Consider the following 22,763-nt stretch of genomic DNA (forward strand, 5'->3'; position numbering starts at 1 on the left):
ACACACACGCGCGCGCGCGCGCGCGCGCGCGCACACAAAACAACAACAACTCGACAACAACAATAACCCTATGGAGTCTCTCAGCACTCAGGGATCTGTGTGTTAGAGGAGGCAGGAAGACTGTAACAGCCCAGGTAATAGATGACACCGAGGTAAACAGTGTCATCCAGACACAGCAGAACTGATGGACATAAACTCAGAGACTGGGACAGGATGTGCAGCTCTAAAATGGTTCTTACCAATGAATGAAGCACACCAAACGGTCTGCAGGTTCAGTCCACTTTTCCCTCAACACATTTACAGTCAAAAGTGGGAAACGGACTTGTTGGTCTTTCCTGAATCTCCAAATGTCCATAGCCATTATAATTTACTTTATTAATGACCTTATATTGCATGATAACGCATAGCCCTGAAAAGACGCGAGCAAGTGCGTTCCCATAATCCCCAGCAGCGTAAACTTTCCCACAATCCCCGGAAGCATAAACTTTCCCATAACCCCTGGCCGTGTAAACTTTCCCATAATCCCTGGCAGCGTAAGCTTTCCCATAATCCCGGGCAGTGTAAACTTTCCCATAATCCCCGGCCCTGTTACTCAGCCATGCTTAGCTTCTTTGTACAGTTCTGAGGCTTCTCCACCCAGTTTACTGTTGTGTACTCTCTGTTATTACTATGCACAATTCAGATTCTCCCTTTGGTTCCTAGCTCTTTTTCTTTTTATCTTTCCTCAGCCTTTTGCTTTTACTTCTTACCCTCTAAAATCTGCGAACAGAGACAATATCCCAGTATTGTCTTCTCGCACATCTTCTCCACTCTGGTTTTTTTCTCAGCTGATCTAATATCTACCAGCTCCCTTCCATTCTTAATCTCTGTGACTAATATTCTAGTATGCACCATTTTACCCTTCTTTATCTTGCAAGAGCTACTAGTGTTAAAAGGGCAGTTGTTTTTAAACTGGACAGTGTGCTATTTACTGTTTCAGAGATGGTTCAGCAGTTTGGAGCACTGAATGGTCATCTGGGGATACAGGTTTGATTCCCAGCACCCATATGGTGGTTCATAACCATCTGTAACAGTAGTTGCAGGGGATTTAACACACTCTTCCAGTCTCTGAGGGCACCATGCACATAAGTGGTGCATAGACATACATGCAGGCAAAATACCTATACCCGTAAAATAACAAAAAATAAAAATAAAACAATTTAAAATGGGCACATAGTTGCCAGAGGAGGGGGAGGGGGATACCCAAGGAAGATCTCCACCCTCTTAGAGACGAGGTGGATTGGGAGTGGCGGTGATCAGGATATAAAGTGAATAAATAAATACATTAATGGAAAAATGGGCACATCATAGGTTCCATAGACAGTTTTAAGATACACAGATAGCTGAAATAGTTTCTCATATTGTACCTGACATTACAACGGAATAAAGCTAGGAATAAAGCTGAGAAACAGCAGGATATGTACAAGTTTGAAGAATAAAAAATACTAGTAAATTAATCAGAGAGATTAATAGATAGTAGACTATCCGGAGAACTGAGTGAAAATGAAAACACACCATTCCAAACCTAAAGTAAGTACAATAATAAGATGGATGTTTGTAGCCACAGGGGCCTGTGTGAAGAAAAAAAAGGAAACGCAGAGACCTTAAATAAATTACACATAAACAACATATCCTCTGAGTTTGTAAAACGAGAGCAAACCAAAACCCAAATTAGACAATGGAAAGAAATAAATATCGGGGCAGAAATTAATTAATTGGAAAGAACCAAACACAATACATGAATCAATGAGAAAAAAAAAGAGTTGGTTCTTTGAGAAGACAGGCAAGGTCAGTAGTACTTAGTCAAGTGAGCAAAGAATCAGAAAGCTTACGTTCACAGAGTAAAGGCCGTGAAGGGAGCCATGACAGCAGACCCAGTAAAACACAGAGGACCATTTGTACATATTTCTAAAGCTTATGTTTCATTGAATTGGAAAATGGAAAAGGATGTGTTTCTAGATGGACCAAAATTAAATCACCATGAAATACACAGATTAAGCAAATCTAAAAGCAACAAACTGAAGAATACGAGAAGTCTCCCAACTAAAAAAAGTCTACTGCTAAATTCAACCAGACCTAAATAGGATAATTGAGAACAATGCTTCAAAAGCTATTTTTCCTCTGAAATACAGAGGAAAAGGACATGCTAAACCACTTCTACAAAGCCAATATTGCCCAAGTACCAAATCCAGAATAAGACACGACAGAAAAAAGAAAGAAAATTACAGAAAAATTGTTCTGATTTACAAAAATAACCAATACAATACTTACAAAAAGCATTCAAGTACACATCAAACACTTCATCATAATCAAGTCAGTTTCATCCCAGTGATAAGTGGATGGCTCAACACATTTATATAAATAAATGATGAATCACACAAATGGACCCAAGGACAGAAATCACATTATCATTTCTCTGTACACTGCTAGAGAAAAAAGGATGGGAAAAACACGACAGTATCCGCACAGGTAAGCACTTTGTTGCTTACTCAAAAAGTTGATAAAAAAGAAAGGTGTACAGTAGACAAATGAGACCTGATGATGTTCAAAAGCTTCTACTCAGGAAAGGAAAGAGGTGCAGATGGAACATAGGGAATTGGAGAGGAACTTTGCTATTTGTATATCTGGCAAAGGACTGGCATATAGCATGTACAATGAACTAAGGAAACTGAAGAAGAGGAAGAGGAAGAAGAAGAAGAAGAGGAAGAGGAAGAAAAAGAAGAAGGAGAAGAAGAAGAAGAAGAAGAAGAAGAAGAAGAAGAAGAAGAAGAAGAACAACAACAACAACAACAACAACAACAACAACAACAACAGAACAACCCATCACAAATGGATGTGATGGTAAAAATGAACAGAAAATTTCAAAAAGTGAAATACAAATGGCCAACACCTGTGAAAAGAGTCTCAACTTTACTAGTTAGAGGAGTGTATTTCTTGATACCACAATTGGAACTGCTATCAAGAAAACGAAAATAACAAGAAAAGCCTTGCATACAGCTGGGAATAGCGTAGGCTACCCCGGCCACCATGATAGAAGTCAGCACTGAGGTTTTTCTGAAACCGACAATAGGACCCAACTATACCACTCTCCCAGCACTGTACATCAACATGTCCCACAGAGACCTTGCAGTGATGTTTACTGGATTGCACTGTGTACAACGGCTAAACTGTGGAACCATCCCGGAAGTTCATGGACAGATATCATTTATATACACAATGGAATTTGTTCAGCCATAAGAATAATAAGATTATATTGTTTGCAGGAAAATGGATACGACCACAGATTATCATATTAAGTGAATTAACTGAGTCTCAGAAAGACAAATATCACATTATTTTCCCATTTGTGAGTCCTAAATTTTATATAGGTACATGAAATCAAATATATACAGATGAAGTGAAAGTAGCCACGAAGCTGTCTGGAAAACAAGGGAATACAGTCAAGACAGGAATGTAGCGGATCCGAGGAAGGAACACGCTCCAAAATCATCGCACAATTGCATAAAAATGGGCTGTGTGACTCTGTAGGGTCAACCAAGTTTCAAATATTCGCTTGGACTCTTTAAAACGTAGCAGGTTGAATAGTTACAAATTAAATGAAACATATAGTAACAATAACTTACCAAACGTAAAACTACCTGTGGATTCCAAGTTTTAACAATGGTAAAACGTACTCAAGGAGAAATCCCTGCATTTATTGTGACAAAGCACTGAGGGAGAGCTCTTTGTCTTCCCTCGGAAGTACTCCTGTCACAGTCTTTTCAAGAGAAAGCTAACAGGAATACGTACATGATAGTGTTGATGCCCGAGAGCTGCTGGAACATCTGTAAGCCACATCCCACGGCTAATGCTCGGCGAGTTGGGGGGTAACTCAGCATTCTGCAGATTATAGGTCCAGCTGTTTTTTTTTTTACAAAAGAGACAGAGAGAGAAAGACACAGCCATTACTTTTAGCTCTCATAGAAATTTCCTGTGAAATTAATACCACTGGACATTTTGAAATAGAATGTTTATAGAAAACTGGGAACCATGTATTCCTTGGAAACCCAACAGTTTTTGGTTGTAATTTCAAAACTAACACCAGAGAGTTCTGATAGCAACTCATGAGTACTATTTAGACACACATAACTGAATCTGTCATACAATTATTCTTCCTTGAATTCTCTCCAGTTACAATTATTAATTATGCCTTTTTGCTTTTCTACTTTCTCCACAATTAAATGTGGCTTGAAATGCATTCACGTGGGACTCTTTACAAAGTAACTGGCAAAAAAACCACATGAAATAGCATTATGAAAGAAAAAGGAAGAAAGGAAGGAAGGAAGGAGGGAGGGAGGGAGGGAGGAAGGAAGAAAGAATTCCTTTCCACTCTATTCTGGCATCAAGAACTGATAGGCAGGGGAAAAATATAATAAATTCGGATCCAAGTTTGCCTGGCCTTAATAAGAAGAGGTTGACTAGTCCACATTTCTTCTCTTGCTCTTTAGAAAATCTAGATTTTTCTATTTTCTTTTGGTTTGAATTTTCTAAAGATTAAGCAATGCTGGTTCCCTTATTCTACTAGATGCATAAACAAAATCAAGAATCTCCTTTTGTTAAGATCATAAACCTAGTTTTCTACGGCATGAGGCCAGGCTTGATGAGTGAAAACTGCCATTCATCTTTATATCACAGGAGCAGCTTCTCTAACACAAAGGTATATTTAGGTTTTGTAATTAAATGCAATTTGTATATTCAAGAAGTTTACACTTAAGTGTTTCAGACATTTGTGTCTGGAAATACAGACATTCTGTGCGAACATTAAATCTTATGGCCAGCTACAAAAGGTCAAGGAACGAAGCCTCTCAGATATACTCTGCAGTAATGAAGAAGCTGGGGAATCATAATGCCTTGCTCTGTTCCTTCATTTTAAACATCTCAGACCACATTGTGGCCGCATCACTCTTGTCTGATACCAAGGTTGACATGGGCTCTGCAGTTCAGGTAAAAGAGAAAGTCCTACTGGCAGCCCTTCCAGTGGTTGCACAAGTGTATGACCTTAGCCTGCTGATTATGATCTGAGGGCTGGAAAACATACTAGGATCCTGTTTGTTCTGCATAAACGCTCAGCTTTTGACTTATATTTGCAGCTAAGAAGAAATAAGGGTTTATCAGCTTTACTCCTTCAAACACAAGCGCTAAAAGCCAGGCAAAAAGTCCACAAGCAAGAGGCATCTATGCTACCAGGCAATAGTCAGGACAGGAAACAATTCCCTGGATCTTGGGGAATATGTGACCTGGAATGCTGCCAGTTTAGTATTTCAGAAAAGAATCCAATCTAAGCAAAGGGAGTGAAAGCAGGCGGATCGGTTTTAGGGAGGTGGAAAGATACCTTAGAATATAGAAGTGGATGCCGTGCAGGCTGGGGAGAGCACAGGACTAGGGATGGGGAAGATTTAGAGGATGGAGAATGTCAACCAGTACTAATCAGTGGATATACAAAAAGAGGCTTTACTAGTGAGGAAGGAATCATACAAGAGTCTTGGAGAAATCATTCCAGGACGTATCTAGGCTGGTGAAAGCGGCTGCCCCTAGCAACCGGAGTAAAAAACAGTTATGTTCTTGCATTAAGTAAGCTTTTACAAAGTTTGAAACTGAATTGCCCCTGACCATCCCCAAACCCCAAGCCTGAAAACCCAGAACAAAAAACTCAGAAGGCCTTTCCTTAATAATAGTTCAAATAAAGACCTGCGTATCATCTAAGAAAGGCTTAAGAGACACTTCTATCTATCTTGTCTGTTGTAATGGTGATGGTTTTTGAGACAAGGTTTCCTGAAGCCAAGAAGGGTCAAGAACTACCTAAGGCTAGAGACATTCTTGAATTCATGGTCCTCTTGCTCTCTCAAGTGGCTGGAATTCATGCTTGTGTGAAATATTTCTGGTCTAGGAGACACTGGGGAACCCAACTCTGGGCCTTTAGTGTAATAGGCCAGCCTCTAGTGTACATACTCAGCACCTAAAACAACTTGAGAACAAGACTGTTTTCCATCAACTAAAAAGCCTCCCACAGCAAGAGGATCAACAGCAAGAGGAAATGTGTAATATCGACAAAAATTAAACTCATAGCGTTCAAAAGACAGGTAATTACAATGTATAATGAAATCCAGTTTGTCGGGAGGTCATACCAATCCTAAAGTTCATGTATGTACTAACATTATCAAAATGTCTGAACCAGTGTCTGACCCAACAGCCTGGAGGAACAGAGAGACTCAGCTTCTCTTCAGTGTAGAAAGAGGCAAGAAGCCAGTGGGAAGCAAAGGACATCAACGATTCTATCAATAAATTGTTTGCCCTGGGGTATAACTTTGGGAAAAGGGGTTTTGGCTTAAGAGTTGTTTTAATTTTTATTCATGGGTATGTGTTTGCCCCTGTGGCTGGATACCCTGTGTGTGAATGCCACAGAGGTGAGAAGAAGGTCAAAGCCCCAGGATCCCAAATGGCAGGTGGTTATGAGCTACCCAACTTTGGTGTGGGTTGGTCTCAGCAAATCCATGTATCCAGAACTGAGCTCAAACTGGATTTAGAGAAGGATTTTTGTAGTTAGATAAAATCCAGCATTCTTCAGAAACTTGTGAAACAGGTTTTCTGTCCCACCAAAAGGAGTCATTTCTCCTGCCTCAGGGCAAAAGGGACATAGGGATCTCCACTGATGTTTGACTGTAGTGCCTATCAGCCTATCAAAGCCCAAAGCTCCCACAGTAGGTCCCTGGCCCTTGTCACCTCAATCCCCACTCTCTTTACACCTGCTGCCCCTTGTCCTACCAACCCTCACTATTCTCCATATCTTGCTATCTCTATATCCCCAACCCCCAACACTCCCTACTGGCCCCAGCTTTTACCACTACTCTCAAATATCACTGGTTAAGTCTAGTTTGCTTTGTTTGTTTGTTTGTTTGTTTGGTTGGTTTGGTTGGTTTGGTTTGGTTGGTTGGTTGGTTTGGTTGGTTTGTTTGTTTGGTTTGGTTGGTTGGTTGGCTGGGGTTTGGTTGGTTTGGTTTGGTTGGTTTGGTTTGGTTGGTTTGGTTGGTTGGTTGGTTTGGTTGGTTGGTTTGGTTTGTTTGGTTGGTTTGTTTGGTTTGGTTGGTTGGTTGATTGGTTGGTTTGGTTGGATGGTTTGGTTTGGTTGGTTGGTTGGTTTGGTTTGTTTGTTTGATTTGGTTGGTTGGTTTGGTTGTTTGTTTGGTTGGTTTGGTTGGTTGGTTGGTTGGTTGGTTTGGTTTGTTTGTTTGATTTGGTTGGTTGGTTTGGTTGGTTTTTGGTTTGGTTGGTTGGTTGGTTGGTTTGGTTTGTTTGTTTGATTTGGTTGGTTGGTTTGGTTGGTTTGGTTGGTTGGTTGTTGGTTGGTTGGTTGGTTTGGTTTGTTTGTTTGATTTGGTTGGTTGGTTTGGTTGGTTTGGTTGCTTGATTGGTTTGGTTGGTTTGGTTGGTTGGTTTGGTTATTTGGTTGGTTGGTTTGGTTGGTTTGGTTTGGTTTGGTTGGTTGTTTTCTTTTCTTTTGTTTTGCTTTCTCTGCTCTGGATGCCTCTGGATATTTTCACTGTTTATTTTCACTCTTTTTATGCACAATAAAAACCTAATAGAACAGCCATTTTAGCAATTTCTATACCATGTGCCCTTGTACATAGGTGCAGCTACCCAAAAACTGACACATGAACCAGAAAAGAACTACAGACATTCTTCAGAACAAACAAACAAAGAAACAAACAAAAACTAACAGGGGGAGAGGACCAGACAACAAACTAGGTATCATGTCTTGAAACAGATCTCTGAAAGTAATCTCAATTCAAAAGTATTCAAGCTGGTACACTAAAGATGTTCTTTGACGATCACACTGTGTAGAAGTCATCTGAAGGGTACCTAGAAAACAACTTCTAACACTATAGGATAATTCTAAGAACCAAGTGATGGTGTGGAAAACGTCAGTCTAAGAAAATTCACCATCTAAAATATGTGAAATGAGCTAAAACCTTAGCTTCAATCTTAAGAAACCGGAAGCTAACAAACAAACAAACAAACAAACAAACAAAAACAAGGAAGCCCACAGGAAACAAAGGCTAAAAATAATAGCAAAATCCACAAAAACAGCAAAAAGGACAGTTTACACGAACCAGTGAAACCAGAAGCTAGTTCACAGAAAAGATGAGTAAATCTGTACGTTTCAGGCTAGACTGTGGAAGCCGAATGAGGATCCTTGCGAAACTATCCTGGTGCTGAGCTTTCTCCTAAAATGGCTAAAAACTGTGTTGTGTGGGTTCAAGATGAGATTACACGGCCTGTCTGCAGTGGAACACTATGAGAAGGCACAGTGTTCAACACAGGGGAAATGACAGGGGCTAGTCTGACCTAGAAATAGGTTATGAAACACACTGACATATTCACAGACATATAGACTCACAATATATGCATATACACAAATAACCATACACACATACACACATGAACACATATAAACATACATAAACATACAGACACACATGTATCCCCACATAAACACACACACACACACACACACACACACACACACACAGTGCCTTCACTTCAACCAGATCAAAGTGATTTGCTAATTGTATTCACCAGAACTGTGAGACACATTTATCCTGAAAATAACTTTTGAATCATATGTATGTATGTATGTATGTATGTATGTATGTACATATGTGCATATATGTGGACCTCTATGCCATGACATGCATGTGGAGGTCGGAGAACTATTGGCAGTAATTGGTTCTTTGCTTTTACCATGTGGGTTCTGGAGATTAAACTCAAGTTGTTAGACTCAGGCTTGGTGACAGGTCTTCACCCAATGAGCTGTCCTACCAGCTCAAAATTTGAGCTTTTATAGTCTGCATATAATAGATTTTATAACAGTATCCTGTAGGGTGAACCCTGTCCCTTAGAAATCATCTACTTCCTTGAGACAAAGGTCTCTCCCTGCCCAAGCAAACACTGGCAAATGTTTCCTACCCTCTCCTGAGCAGTGAATCCCTGAGAGCTCAAGGGCATTATGCAAACATCTCCCCTTGGGCCTTGAGATCCTCTGTATCCCGAGCACATCCAGGGAATCACAATAAATGTTCTGCATGTTTTTCATTGGTTCTCTGTCCCTGCTTTGAACCCGAGCTATCTTGGAATAATTGCTGCATAGAATGTCAGTAAAGCAACCACACCATTGCCCAGAGAGCCCTGGTCCTGAATCTCTGACTCGACTTTAATACTAGTCACTGGTAGGTTGAGATATACTTTTTAAACTACCAACTTTTCGGGAATTTGTTACAGCAACCACTGCACACTACTATACAGAAAAACATGAGAGAAGGCATAGATGATCAGTATCAGGAATAAATCAAGAACTGAACCCAAAATAGTAAGAAATTAAGACAGTATCTGAAGTAATTTGATGCCATCAAATCGGTCATCTTAAAATAACAGACAGATTCTCCAAAATATGAAACCTTCAAGGTTCAGAGAGGGCCTGAGCAGTCAGAACTGCAAGTTATAAAAACAAATTTATTAAACATTTTGGAGTGGGAGAAGATGGCACAGTGGTTAAGAGCACTTGCTCTCTTCCATAGAACCTGAGTCCATTTCCCATCACCCGTGACAAGTAGCCCCAAGGAATCGGAATCCTCCCCTGGCCTCCATGGGGAGTCACATATATGCCATACATACACACAGACGCAGAAACACATATGCACAGACATACCCACAGACATATGGACATACAATATATGCATATACACATAATCATATACACACATGCACACATACATACATATAAACAATCACATATACACACAGACACAATTTATACACACATGTCCACACACACATTTACACACACACATATATGTACTCACATATACACACAGGCACAGACATGCACATAGATAAACATATACACACATTCACAGACCTATATAGACATATAATATGTGCATATGCGCATAATCATATACACACATACACACATAAACACACATCCACATCCGCATATTCACACACACATATATGTACCCATATATACACACAGGCACATACATGCACATACATTCTCTCTCTCTCTCTCTCTCTCTCTCACACACACACACACACACACACATTTATACACACACAAACACACATCCACATCTACATATTCACACACATATATGTACTCACATACACACACAGGCACATACATGCACACACACACACACACACACACACACACACACACACACACACACACAGCTTGACCCTTAGTCCAAGCAGACTTATGTCACTTGGGGGAGAGGCTATCCAGGGCACCACAGAAAGGGTTTGTGAGTCAGGAATTTCAATTTCTTGCTTGTCCAGATGGTTGGATGGTTAGATGATATTTCACGTACGCTGTAACTTGTCAAATTACTTGCTTCAAACATGTCCTACTCATTGTATATAAGTTATACAGCAGTAGACTCTTTGATGAGAACTTCACCAACAGAAAAGATTGTAGGCATCAGGAAGACCAACATGGTGAATTGCATAGTGATATCCCAAGGCCATAATCCCCCTGCTTACAAGAGGCACGACCTCTGTTAATTAGTAACCAGAGTATTTACTGCCCGAGCAGTGCTGACCCAGCCTATTCAGGAATACAGAGGAAGAACTGCGGGGGATCCCCAGCCATTACAACTGCAACATTCTCCTCAGCGTATTCCTCCCTGTTTGTTCCATGTACATAAAGACATTATCACATACTAAAGAAAAGAATAAGTGCACATTTTATGATGAGCAAATTCCAATATGTAAGGTAGGGAAGGTTCCTGGTTAGACACCCTTTTCATAGTCTAAATTCTTTGTTATAGCAGAGTTGTATTGAGAGCAAGGTAAACATTGTTCACGTCAAACATTAATCTCTCCCTCCCCAATTTAGGGCCCTGTGATTTGCCTTCAATCAAACAAGCAAGTTTCCCCAACACCACCTTCGGCACAGAATAGCAATTTGGTCAGGCCATTCTCACTCTCTGACAGGTCTTATCAAGAGAGGATGATCAGGTCCCACAAAGGCAGCAAAATACCCCCAAGCACTTCAGAGTCTTGTCTGTGTTCTCCTTGGTAGTCAAGAATGCTTGCTATCTTGACATGTAGCTGCCAATCATCACCACACTTCAGAGGTCAAGGGCACTTACTTATGATTATTAATCACCAGGGATATTAAGCATTGACACTTTCCGATGACATCACATTTTAACATCCCTTCATGACGTCACAGCCATTTTGTCATCATAAGCATCTCACACAGAAAGGACGCACAGCCTTGCAACAGAGATAAGGAAACTTAAGCACAATGAGGGCAAGTCAAGAAGTTAGTGAGGTAACATCCTTGTCCTGATCTCACCCTGAATCTCACATGATTGGGTTTTGAAAGCTCCTGAACAGTTATGTCCACCTCAGCAACACATTCAAGACATTGCTTGACCCAGACCATGGCCAAGAAACAAAACCTAAGGAGTTAGGCTCTGCCAAAACAAATGTTACCAGGCTCCCCAAGCCTGCATCTGAAAACATCTGATGTTATGTTGGTATTTGGGTTTTTGTTGTTTCTTCTTTATAAATTCTGTCTACCAGAGCTTCAGTGGCAACAGTTCTCCTGGGAAAGAACCCGATCTCAGTTGCTAGCTAAGAAAGGACTTTAATTTTGGCTTCGTAAACATGGCTGTCTGTAACTTCCTTGCCTCGACTTTAATAGTAGCTCTCCCAAGATCACAGCTGACAGAATTCACGCTAGAATACCATTCTATGACATTGGTATGAGACACTTTAAAAGATACACTTGGATCAGCTCATTTCTGAGGCATAAAAAAATGAACACATTATAAACATTCTGAGTAAGAACTGTAAGGTCAGAGCATTTCTAAGCTACACAAAGAATCACATTCTGTGCCCATGTCCATGTGTAAGGCCGTCTTCCCTGTCCTGCTGGCCCCCTCTACTCTAAGAGCCAGCCTTCATTACTCCATCCCTATATCCAGAGAGAGTTGAGAATGTCTCAAAAAAATTAGGAAAACGAGTCACCATGACTTAATGATGAATTCTTACACTTCTGGGCAGGCCCTCGGTGCTGCCAGAAGGATTCCTGTTCTTGCTCTAATGGGCGGTCACATGATATACTCACATCTACCATGGGCATCCTATAATTATTCTCTTCTGCCTTCCCTTGTGTGTTTGCCACACGCAGAGAACCTACCTGGAATCTATTCTGTATGAGGCTCAGAAACATAAGATGGCCCATCATCAAGGAGCTTGTGATCAGGGTAATCAGGAAGGAATCCTACACAGAAATCAAACAAGTTCTACACAGTTCCCTAAGAGCTTCATAGATAGTATGCTGAGATCAAGGTATATATAGATACACAATATATGTACATACACCCAGAATTATATATACACACATACACACATGAACACATACAAACGCATCACCAACCACACACAAAGGTTATCATTCCTTACCTCAGCCTGCTTACCTCTTTCCTTGCATTACCTAAGTATAAATAACCCAAGGACAACAGTTTCTGCCCATTCCCTCTCCATTCCTACTTCCCAGATCTAAAAATCAAGTATTAACTACATTTAATTTCTAATCCTTTGTAAAATACCAGGTTGTTCTTGTTTTGCACCTGTGCCTTCTGTGTCCCACTCTGTATTGCTGGACCAGACATTTGTTCATACATCTCCACCAGGGCAATACATGCAGTCTAAAGTTTCCATGTAGTGCTGTGCTCAAAGAACAACCCAGCATGAGCCCCTATGTCTACTGCAGTGAAAGACTCCTATTTTGAGTATTAGAAACAATAATGTTTCTGGGCCACATTGTTTATTAGTCACAAGCTTTACACACAGCTTTTCTGTCTGTAACTTTCTTCGGGCTCAGCCAGCACCTCCACAGTTGTCAAAGCATTCGCTGATGAGGTTGATCGACTCTAACCTGCTTAAGTCCCTGGATAAACAGATCCACTAGAGTGTTTCACGAGGGGTAGCCTACCTTTTAAATCTATTTTACATACCTGCCTCTATCACACTATGGTCTGACAACTTCTAAGCCCTATGTTTCCCCATAATGGCACCTTAAAATGTTTTATTCTGCTGGGGCCGATTCTGATTTCAGATGGCTGGCCATTTCTGTGCTCTTGATACTTGATAATTTCTTTTGTAGGTTATGTTCCTTATCTTTTGTCTATATTGAATTTCGTGGGTGTGTCATTTAGCTGTTACCTTTGCTTTGTCATTTTACTTCCTCCTGAAGTGAGTCCAGGATTGGGCACATAGACAACAATAAATAACTATTTGCTTAAGGAGTATGTAGAAGAAAGGGAGAGGAAAACATGCGTGCGCATGCACACACACACTCTTTCCCCTCTCTCCCTCTCTCCCTCCCCATCTCTCCCCCTCCCTCTCCCCCTCCCCCTCTCCCTCTCCTTCCAGGCAGTTAGCATTGCTAAAAACCTGTAGATGGGGAGAGCTGAGCACATTCCTAGCTGCTAAGTAGTGTTGTGGTCGATTATAGCACCACGAAGTCTTGAGTGCAGCCTTGCTGCTCTCCCCTTCAACAGGAGCAGCTGATGTTTGTCATTACAAGCTGGTACCTGGCCCACATTCATTTTGGAATAATATGCTGCTGCTATTGATAAATCCAACCCATGTGGTGCAATAATTCCTTCACAGTCTGGCATTTATGCCAATACATTTTGAAATCCTGCAAAGCAATCAATTTGGCAAGAGGCTGTACAGGGCCACTTGTCTATAAGTGCATCCTTGCAAGTAAATCACTATAAATTTGGGCCCAAAGGCAACCTCTATGTCTACATATTATTATTCCAGGTTGCCAAAGGAAATACTTTTTGCTACTTGTGAGGACAGATAATGGCAGAGCTTACTACTACTGAAATACTATTTTCCAGGAAGCTTACATTATTACTACCAAGACTTCTTTCTAAATTTTAAAATATTTGCTTAGTCAGGGGCTCCTAAATAAATGACATGGCCATAAATTTATTCGCCATCCTAGTAATTTTCCCATGTAAAACTTCAGAAATTTTTAACAGCCATGGGGGTTTGGCATGCTACTGAGGAAAAGATGTATTGAGAACAACCGCTTCAGAAACCCATTCTTGAGCAAAGAAACCACCATTTTTTAAAAGAGTCACTTTCTTAAAAGAGTAGAAATTTTAATGTTAACAGTAGTATATAGACACAGCCATTTTTAAATGAAAAGACAGATATTTCAACCAGCTAGTATTTTGATACTATTTCCACAAAATATCATTCTTAGTAATAAAATAAAGTTATTTAACCTGTTCAATTTTCTAAAAATGGTATTACATGTTAGGAAACAAGACTATAGTTGACTTAGATTTGCCAACAGCATACAATCATGGCAGGGTTGATAGTGCAAGTTTCTTCAATCAAGGAAAAGGGAGATTGAATCAATCTTAGCTATTCTGTATCTATGTGATGGGCCCACCTTCTTGGAATTCCATATATCTCCTACGTGATAACTTCTATTTCACTGGTGTGAGTGTGTGTGTGTGTGTGTGTGTGTGTGTGTGTGTGTGTGTGTGTGTGTGAGAGAGAGAGAGAGAGTATGTGTGTGTATGTATGTGTGTGTGAGTGTGTGCATGTGTGTGTGTGAGAGAGAAAGTGTGTGCGTGAGTGTATGTGTGTGTGTGTGTGTGTGTGTGTGTGTGTGTGTGTGAGAGAGAGAGAGAGAGAGAGAGTGAATGGATGTTTGTGAGTGTATGTATGTGTATGTGAGTGTATGTATGTGTATGTGAGTGTATATATGTGTGTGAGTGTGTGTGTGTGTGTGTGTGTGTGTGTGTGTGTGTGTATGTCCTACATGGACAATCTGGGTTACAGAGAAGGCCCAGTATCAAAAATAAAACAACTGTTAGCAAATAGACAACTCCATTTACAGTTCCACACAAAATAAAATAAACAATTTCATGAGTATGAAGACTAAGTAGAATATAAGGTTATGGGAAGTAAGACTTGCTCTCAAGATAAAAATCTAAAATTATTAAGGGTCCGGGATACAGCTTATTGGTAAAGTGCTTGCCTGGTGTTCCTGGTGCCCTGGGTTCAGTTCTAAGAAATGTTTTTAAAAACAATTAAATATAAATAGCAACATTTATTTTATTTATTTATTTTTTTGGTTCTTTCTTTTCGGAGCTGGGGACCGAACCCAGGACCTTGCGTTTCCTAGGCAAGCGCTCTACCACTGAGCTAAATCCCCAGCCAATATTTATTTTATATTTAACATAATACACCTAAAGAAAACACTCATAAACTATAAAATAAAGGATAGAAGATAAATGAATAAAATTTGTGCCAGACCCTAAAAAGAATCAACTCTAGCTAATTCATTGATACAATTCAGACAGCATTGATATCTTTAAATAACATGTAGCTGCCCCTAAATATTTTTGAGATATATAAACTAAGTTTCTATGCATAAAACTGTTTTAGTTTTTAAAATTCCATACTCATAGTTGAAATATTATCTGGAAATCTGAATAATATTTCTTTCCTTTTAAAAAGATTAAATCACTTAACAAAACAAAACAAATAAACACTATTGAGGATTTGATTTTGCAAATGCAACAACTGTGGCTATTGCATATGGAGCTTTACATAAGATGGTTATGAATAAAAGTAACAAGATCTTGTGGTGGGGTGGAATACATTAAAAAGAAGATGGGGAAAGAAAAAGAAAAGGCTACTGTCCCACTTAATTCTGAATAAAAGAATGCCACAAAACCATGGAGTAGCTTGAAATATAACACCTTAAAGAATGCTGCTTTCTGTCCACATGGTTCTCAGAAAAATCATAATTATTCTGAAAATACTCAGGAACAGATATAAAAATGAGCCAAACACATGAAACTATAAATGTATCCTCCAATTCAAAAGCAGTTCTTTTCTTGCCCCAATTCTTTTACCCAACTCTTCTATTACCTCTGGCAAGGAATTAAAAAAAAAAAGGAATAGAAAAGAAGAGAGCAAAAGGAACAAGGAAGGGGAAAAAGAGGCCAAGGATTCAGGGAAAGGAGCAGAGCTCTGTGGAAGAGGCTTCAGGGACATGGGCGAGGCTCTGGGCTAACCTCCAGTTCTGTCAAAGAGCAGTAGTTCAACATGGCCTCCTACTGTTGTACTGCTCTTTCCTCCCAAAGGAAATATTATCTCCTTGAGGGAGGCTGGCAGCTCATTAAATTCCGGAAATCAGTGAGAGAAGTTAACAAAACTTAGAAGGGTGAGCTGTTTCGAAGGCCCATCCAGTAAAGGAATTCCCTGCCAAATACCAAGCCTGGTGACCCCAGTTCATTCCCCGGGACTCACATAGTAGAAGTAGAGAACTGACTGAGACTCCTGCAAGTGGTCCTTTGACCTCAACCTCATGATTTAGCATGTGTGCACTCATAAATATGTACCCACACCCATGCACATATACATATGTACACAAACACACATGCAAAATAAATAGATGTAATAAATTGAACAACCTTATAAGGCTCAGGATGTTCCTGAAGACTACAAGATTCACAGGCTTGTATAATGAATAAGCAGTGATGGATGCATACTTTGTGAATCATCGCTTGCACTAGAGTAGGCTTTTTGGTGACATAGCTATGTTTAAGTCACCTATGATTTCATACACAAATTCTTTTGCATATTCTTATGAATAACTCCAAGGCATTTATCACACTAGGCTAGGTTTGGGTGGAATTACTTTGTCCTGTTATTGGTGCTCTAAGTGAAATGAATAGACTTTTTTTTTCCATATCTCCCCAGGAAACCTCACACAGCCAATTATTTTTCAAACCATAGCAGTGTTAATCATTCAACACAAAATAAAAAACAAAGCTCATCACTGAAAGTGGGGGGAGGGAATTCTAATTCTCCATTCTACAGGAGGTGGTAGAGTATTATATCATAGAAAACAAGAGCTGATTCTATTTATCAATTTTGGGGTATTCTCTCATCTCCCTCTTAAAAAGCCTAACTCTAAAAATAGAGGAGGTAATGGTTCAGGAGCAGGATCTTCATAAGCAGCAAGAGAAAAGAGTCACAGTGAAAATTATAAGGAGTTAGCCTGCCTCTGTGTTAGCCTGGAGAGCCATTTATAGCAAAGAAAAATTAGCTTCATTCATGTTCATGATTAAGTCTGTCTCGCAAGGATCGGGCTATGCCCCATCTGTAAGCTTAACTACTAATGGCTTGGCACGAACTATTCTAGGTAATGGCAACCATATCTTTGTTTCGAAAGGTTATTATGGCCACCTGTTGTGATGCTACCTGTTATGATTATGTTGACCTTATAATTACCTTGTTATACCTACCTTGCTATGGTCACCTTACAACCATGTCTCTGTTTCAAGATTTTGTTTTGACTAACTTGTTATGCCCATGTTCTGCTTCTGTAACCAACCAAATCCCCTATTTAGAAACCCCTTTACCCTAAATTATAAAAACCCTATCTTACCTATGTCCAAGGCTGATCTTTTGAACTTTACTTTTAGTAGAATACAGTCCATATACGTGAAGTTTTTTTTAAAGCTTGCTTTAATTAATTGCTTGCTTTAATTTATAGGGCCATGATGATTTGGTTGGTGGTCTTTCTCCTCTTCTCTGAGGGATTAACATAGCTCACGCCCGTTATAATAAAAACAGGCTTTAGGATTAAAGGTAACGCTAGAGATAAACTTATGAGGCCAGATCATTAGGAATGTGGAGCAGAGAAGCTTGCAGTGGACTTGACACAGCCAAGGAGACAAGTCAAGAGGAAAAACAAGGTTCCGGACCAGTAGCAGTAGTTTCTGCAAAGCGTACTGGTGTCCTTTCGTATGTTTTTGCTTCTAACAGGCTCAGTTGAAAGTGAGGTTGGTTCCTAAAAGGACACTTCCACCTATGAGACCATCTGAGATGACTCCATAGACAAGCACCTAAATATGATATAACCGTAAATGATGGTAGCTCCTTCTTAATGGCTGTGATCTGTGTGACTCTTCTTCCTAGTAAACCTAAAAGCTAACCCTGTAATGTGTGAGCAAAGAGAGCTTGGCGTATTAACAACTCTTGTACCACCGGTCGATGACTCAATGCTGGCAGACAATCAGGGTCAGCCACTAACAAAAGCGCAGAGAGGCTTCAACCACCCCTAACTGGGTGGGCGGTACATGAATCTCTCTGGTTGGGGACAGGGAGCCTGCAAAGAAACTGTGGGCTGCCATCTTCTCAGTCCATGATGGGTCACAGAATTACCAAAAAAACATTTCAAGTGTTATTCCCTTTCCCGGTTTCCGGGCAAACATCCCCCTCCCCCCTCCCCTTCCTTATGGGTGTTCCCCTCCCAACCCTCCCCCCATTACCTCCCTCCCCCCAACAGTCTAGTTCACTGGGGGTTCAGGATTAGCAGGACCCAGGGCTTCCCCTTCCACTGGTGCTCTTACTAGGCTATTCATTGCTACCTATGAGGTCAGAGTCCAGGGTCAGTCCATATATAGTCTTTGGGTAGTGGCTTAGTCCCTGGAAGCTCTGGTTGCTTGGCATTGTTGTACAATGGGGTCTCGAACCCCTTCAAGATCTTTTAGTCCTTTCTCTGATTCCTTCAATGGGGATCCCGTTCTCAGTTCAGTGGTTTGCTGCTGGCATTCGCCTATGTATTTGCTGTATTCTGGCTGTATCTCTCAGGAGAGATCTACATCCGGTTCCTGTCTGCCTGCACTTCTTTGCTTCATCCATCTTATCTAAGAATAATGTTTTTTTAATTCCTTTTATTTTGTTGTTGTTTTTCTTAGATTTCTTTTGATGAGCAGTTCTGGAATTGTAGCGTCCTCCTATCTTGGGTATGTTTCTCCAGGACCATGTCTGCCATGCTTCCCGCCATATGAATAATTAAGCCAAACCTCTGGAACTGTAAGCCAGTCCCAGTTAAATGCTTTTCTTTATAAGCATTGCCAAAGTCACAGGGCCTTCACAGCAACAGAACCCCTAAGACAATGGATATAAAAGTTTGGGTTGGCATCTGTGGATATTTAGAAAATGTGGAGCATCAATTTAGGGCCCTGTCTTAGGGTTTCTATTGCTACGACAAAAGACCATGACCAGAAAGCAAGCTGGGGAGGAAAAAGTTTTTTGGGGGAGGGTTTACACTTCCACACTATAGTTCATCACAGAAAGAAGCCAGGACAAGAATTCGAACAGGGCAGAAACCTAGAGGCAGGAAGTTGTAGAGGGGTGGCTACTACTTATTACCTTGATTCACATGACTTGCTCAGCTGCCCTTCTTATAGAACCCAGGACCACAAGCCGAGGGGCAGAACTACCCACAACGGGCTGGGCCCTTCCTACCAATTACTAATTAAGAAAATACCCTACAGGCTTGCCAACAGCCTGATCGTAGGTAGGCATTTTCTCAGTTGAAGCTTCCCCCCTTACATTACTATAGTTTGTGTCAAGTTGGCATAAATCTAGCTGGCTGAGGGTCTTTGTATTTGTTCCCATCTACTGCAGGAGAAAGCTCCTCTTAAATTTATGGTTCTGTTCCTTTAGAGGAATAGAAATATTTGGTTTATGCCCTAGGTCCCTGTCCTATCTTATCTCAGATTCTTGGCCACCCAATCAGTGCTGATCACGAGTTCTTTCTCATGGGGTGAGCCTTAAATACAACCCCTCACACAGTCTTTGTGCCACTACTGGACCGGTGCCCCTTGCTGAGAGGTCATCATCGTAGCTCGAAGGATTTGTAGCTAGGTCGATGCTTGCCTTTCTCCTTTGGTAGTGTGCAAGGTACATTCCTTCCAGTACCATGAACATTAGTCAGTAGGGATGAAGGATCTATCTATAAAGGTACCAGTTCAACTCCTCGGTATCCAGTGACTTCTATAAGTGTTATCTTCAGCAACAGGGCCTTCCAGTCAGTTTGTGAAGAACAAACACTAACCTTGTCAATTGCCTGAGTTGTTCAACAGTTCCCATGGGGTCTTGGGCCAACCACTGGTTTAGATGTAATCTACTCTGAGAACTAGAGTTTCATTTCTGATTCTGTTAGTTTGGATTCTCGTTCTTTCTTTTGGTTAGCTGGGCCAACTGTCATTCAACCTTATTTATCTTCTTAAAGAGCCAGCTCCAATATCTGTGAGTCCTTGCATTGTCTGTTTTTTTTATTTAATTAATGTATACTCTGATTTTTGGTTATTCATTCCTGTCTACTGGATGTGGCTTTGGTTTGATCTTGTTTTTAAAAACTCTTAAAATGCCTCATTAAGTCCTTTATTTGCACCCTTTCTGTTTTTGTTTTTGTTCTACCATAAATACTTAGAGCCAAAGTTTCCCTCTTTGGACTGTTTTTAATGAATCTCAAACATTTTGTGGTGTTTTCAATCTTTATTTAATTACAGGATTTTGAAAATATTCCTTTCTTGATGTCTCCTTTAACCCCTTTCATCGTTTAGTGATGTGCTGTCTCTGTGAGTTTATGTAATTAGGGGAGATTTGTTTGCTGGTGATTTCAAACTTTATTGGATTGTGGTGAGTACTTTTGAATATGTGAAGGCTTATTTTGTGTTCTGGTATGCATTCTACTTAAGACAGTTTTCCATGGGCTTCTGAGGAGAATGTGTATTAGGTGGCATTGTTTGCCAATGCCTCGTAAGACAATTTGATGTAAAACGTCACTTAAATTTGAACCATTTTACTTTAACCTTTTTTTTCTACTGGACTCCATTATTACTGGAGGTAGATTTAATCTGAGTCTTTAAGTCCATTATTAAGGCTTTTTTGAACTTGGATGCACAAGAGATTGGTGCTAATATGTTTCAAATGGTAGTGTCTCCTTGGTTAATTGCTTCTTTGATTAGATTTATATTAAGAGTCCTGGCTCGTATCTTCTAATTAATTTTAGTTCCAACTTCATCAGATTTTGGGAGAGCAACGCTAGACTGTTCTCTGGCTCTACTGGCCTGGGATACTTTATTTCATCCTTTCATTTCACTTTAAAGTATTGCTTTTTTTTTTGAAGGTAAGATGAGTTTCTTAAAGACCACAGAAGGAGAGATTTCATTTCTTTTTTTTTTTTTGATATTTTTATTTACATTTCAAATGTTATCCCCTTCCCAGTTTCCTGTCAATAAGCCCCCTATCCCATCCACCTCCCCTTCTTTTATGAGGGTGTTCCCCCACCCATCCATCCACCCCTTCCCACCTCTGTGCCCTGACATTTCCCTACACTGGGGGAATCCAGCCTTGGCAGGACCAAGGTCTTCTCCTCCCATTGGTGCTCAACAAGGCCATCCTCCGCTGCATATGCAGCTGGAGCTAGGGTCTGTCCATGTGGTTTAGTCCCTGGGAGCTCTGATTGGTTGGTATTGTTGTTCTTATGGATTTGCAAGCCCCTTTGGCTCCTTCTATCCTTTCTCTAACTCCTCCAGTGGGGACCCTGTTCTCAGCTGAATGGTTTGCTGCTAACATTCACCTCTGTATTTGTCATGCTCTGGCAGAGCCTCTCAGGAGACAGCTATATCGGGCTCATGTCAGCATGCACTTTTGGCATCAGTAATATTGTCTTGGTTTGGTGGCTGTATGTATATAGGCTGGATCCCTAGGTGAAGAAGGCTCTAAATGGCCATTCCCACAGTCTCTGCTCCAAATTTTGTCTCCATATCTCCTACTATGAATATTTTTGTTCCCCCTTATAAGAAGGACTGAAGCATCCACACTTTGGTCATCCTTCTTCTTGAGCTTCATGTGGTCTGTGGATTGTATCTTGGGTAATTTGAGCTTTTGGACTAATATCCACTTATCAGTGAATGCATACCATGTGTGTTTTTCTGTGATTGGGTTACCTCACTCAGGATGATATTTTCTAGTTCCATCATTTGTCTATGAATTTCATGAAGTCATTGTTTTTGATAGCTAAGTAGCACTCCATTGTGTACATGTATCAGGTTATCTGTATCCATTCCTCTGTTGAAGGTCATCTGGGTTTTTTCCAGCTTCTTGCTATTATAAATAGGCTGCTATGAACATAGTGGAGCTTGTGTCTTTGTTGTATGTTGGGGCATCTTTTGGGTATATGCCCAGGAGTGGTATAGCTGAGTCAGGTAGCACTATGTCCAATTTTCTGAGGAACCTCCAGACTGATTTCCAGAGTGGTTGTACAAGCTTGCAATCCCATCAAAAATGGAGAAGTATTCCTCTTTTTCCACATCTTTACCAGCATCTGTTGTTGCCTGAGTTTTTGATCTTAGCTATTCTGATTGGGGTGAGGTAGAATCTCAGGGTTGTTTTGATTTGCATTTCCCTGCTGACTAAGAATGCTGAAAATTTCTTTAGGTACTTCTCAGCCATTCAATATTACTTACCTGGGAATTCTTTGTTTAGCTCTGTACCCCATTTTTAATCTTGAGTTCTTCATATATATTAGATATTAGCTTTCTATCAGATGTAGGATTGGTAAAGATCTTTTCCCAATCTGTTAGTTGCCATTTTGTCCTAATGACAGTGTCCTTTGCCTTACAGAAGCTTTGCAATTTTATGAGGTCCCATTTGTCAATTCTTGATCTTAGACCATAAGCCATTGGTGTTCTATTCACAAAATTTTCTCCAGTGCCCATGTATTCGAGGCTCTTCCCCACTTTTTCTTCTATTAGTTTGACTGTATCTGG

The 22,763-nt window shown here is 40.4% G+C and overlaps 1 protein-coding gene across 1 annotated transcript in view; it reads right to left on the reverse strand.

Annotated features, from left to right (window-relative positions):
• LOC116884172 (proton myo-inositol cotransporter) overlaps nucleotides 1-3,958 on the reverse strand; it is a 143,198-nt gene extending 139,240 nt beyond the window's left edge. The window contains exon 1 of the mRNA XM_032885323.1: nucleotides 3,829-3,958. Coding sequence (XP_032741214.1) covers nucleotides 3,829-3,917 — 89 coding nt within the window. The 5' untranslated portion in view covers nucleotides 3,918-3,958. The remainder of the gene's footprint in view (nucleotides 1-3,828) is intronic.
• Nucleotides 3,959-22,763: the final 18,805 nt, after the last annotated feature.

The sequence above is a fragment of the Rattus rattus genome, chromosome 1 (genome assembly GCF_011064425.1).
Source record: "Rattus rattus isolate New Zealand chromosome 1, Rrattus_CSIRO_v1, whole genome shotgun sequence".
NCBI lineage: Eukaryota > Metazoa > Chordata > Mammalia > Rodentia > Muridae > Rattus > Rattus rattus.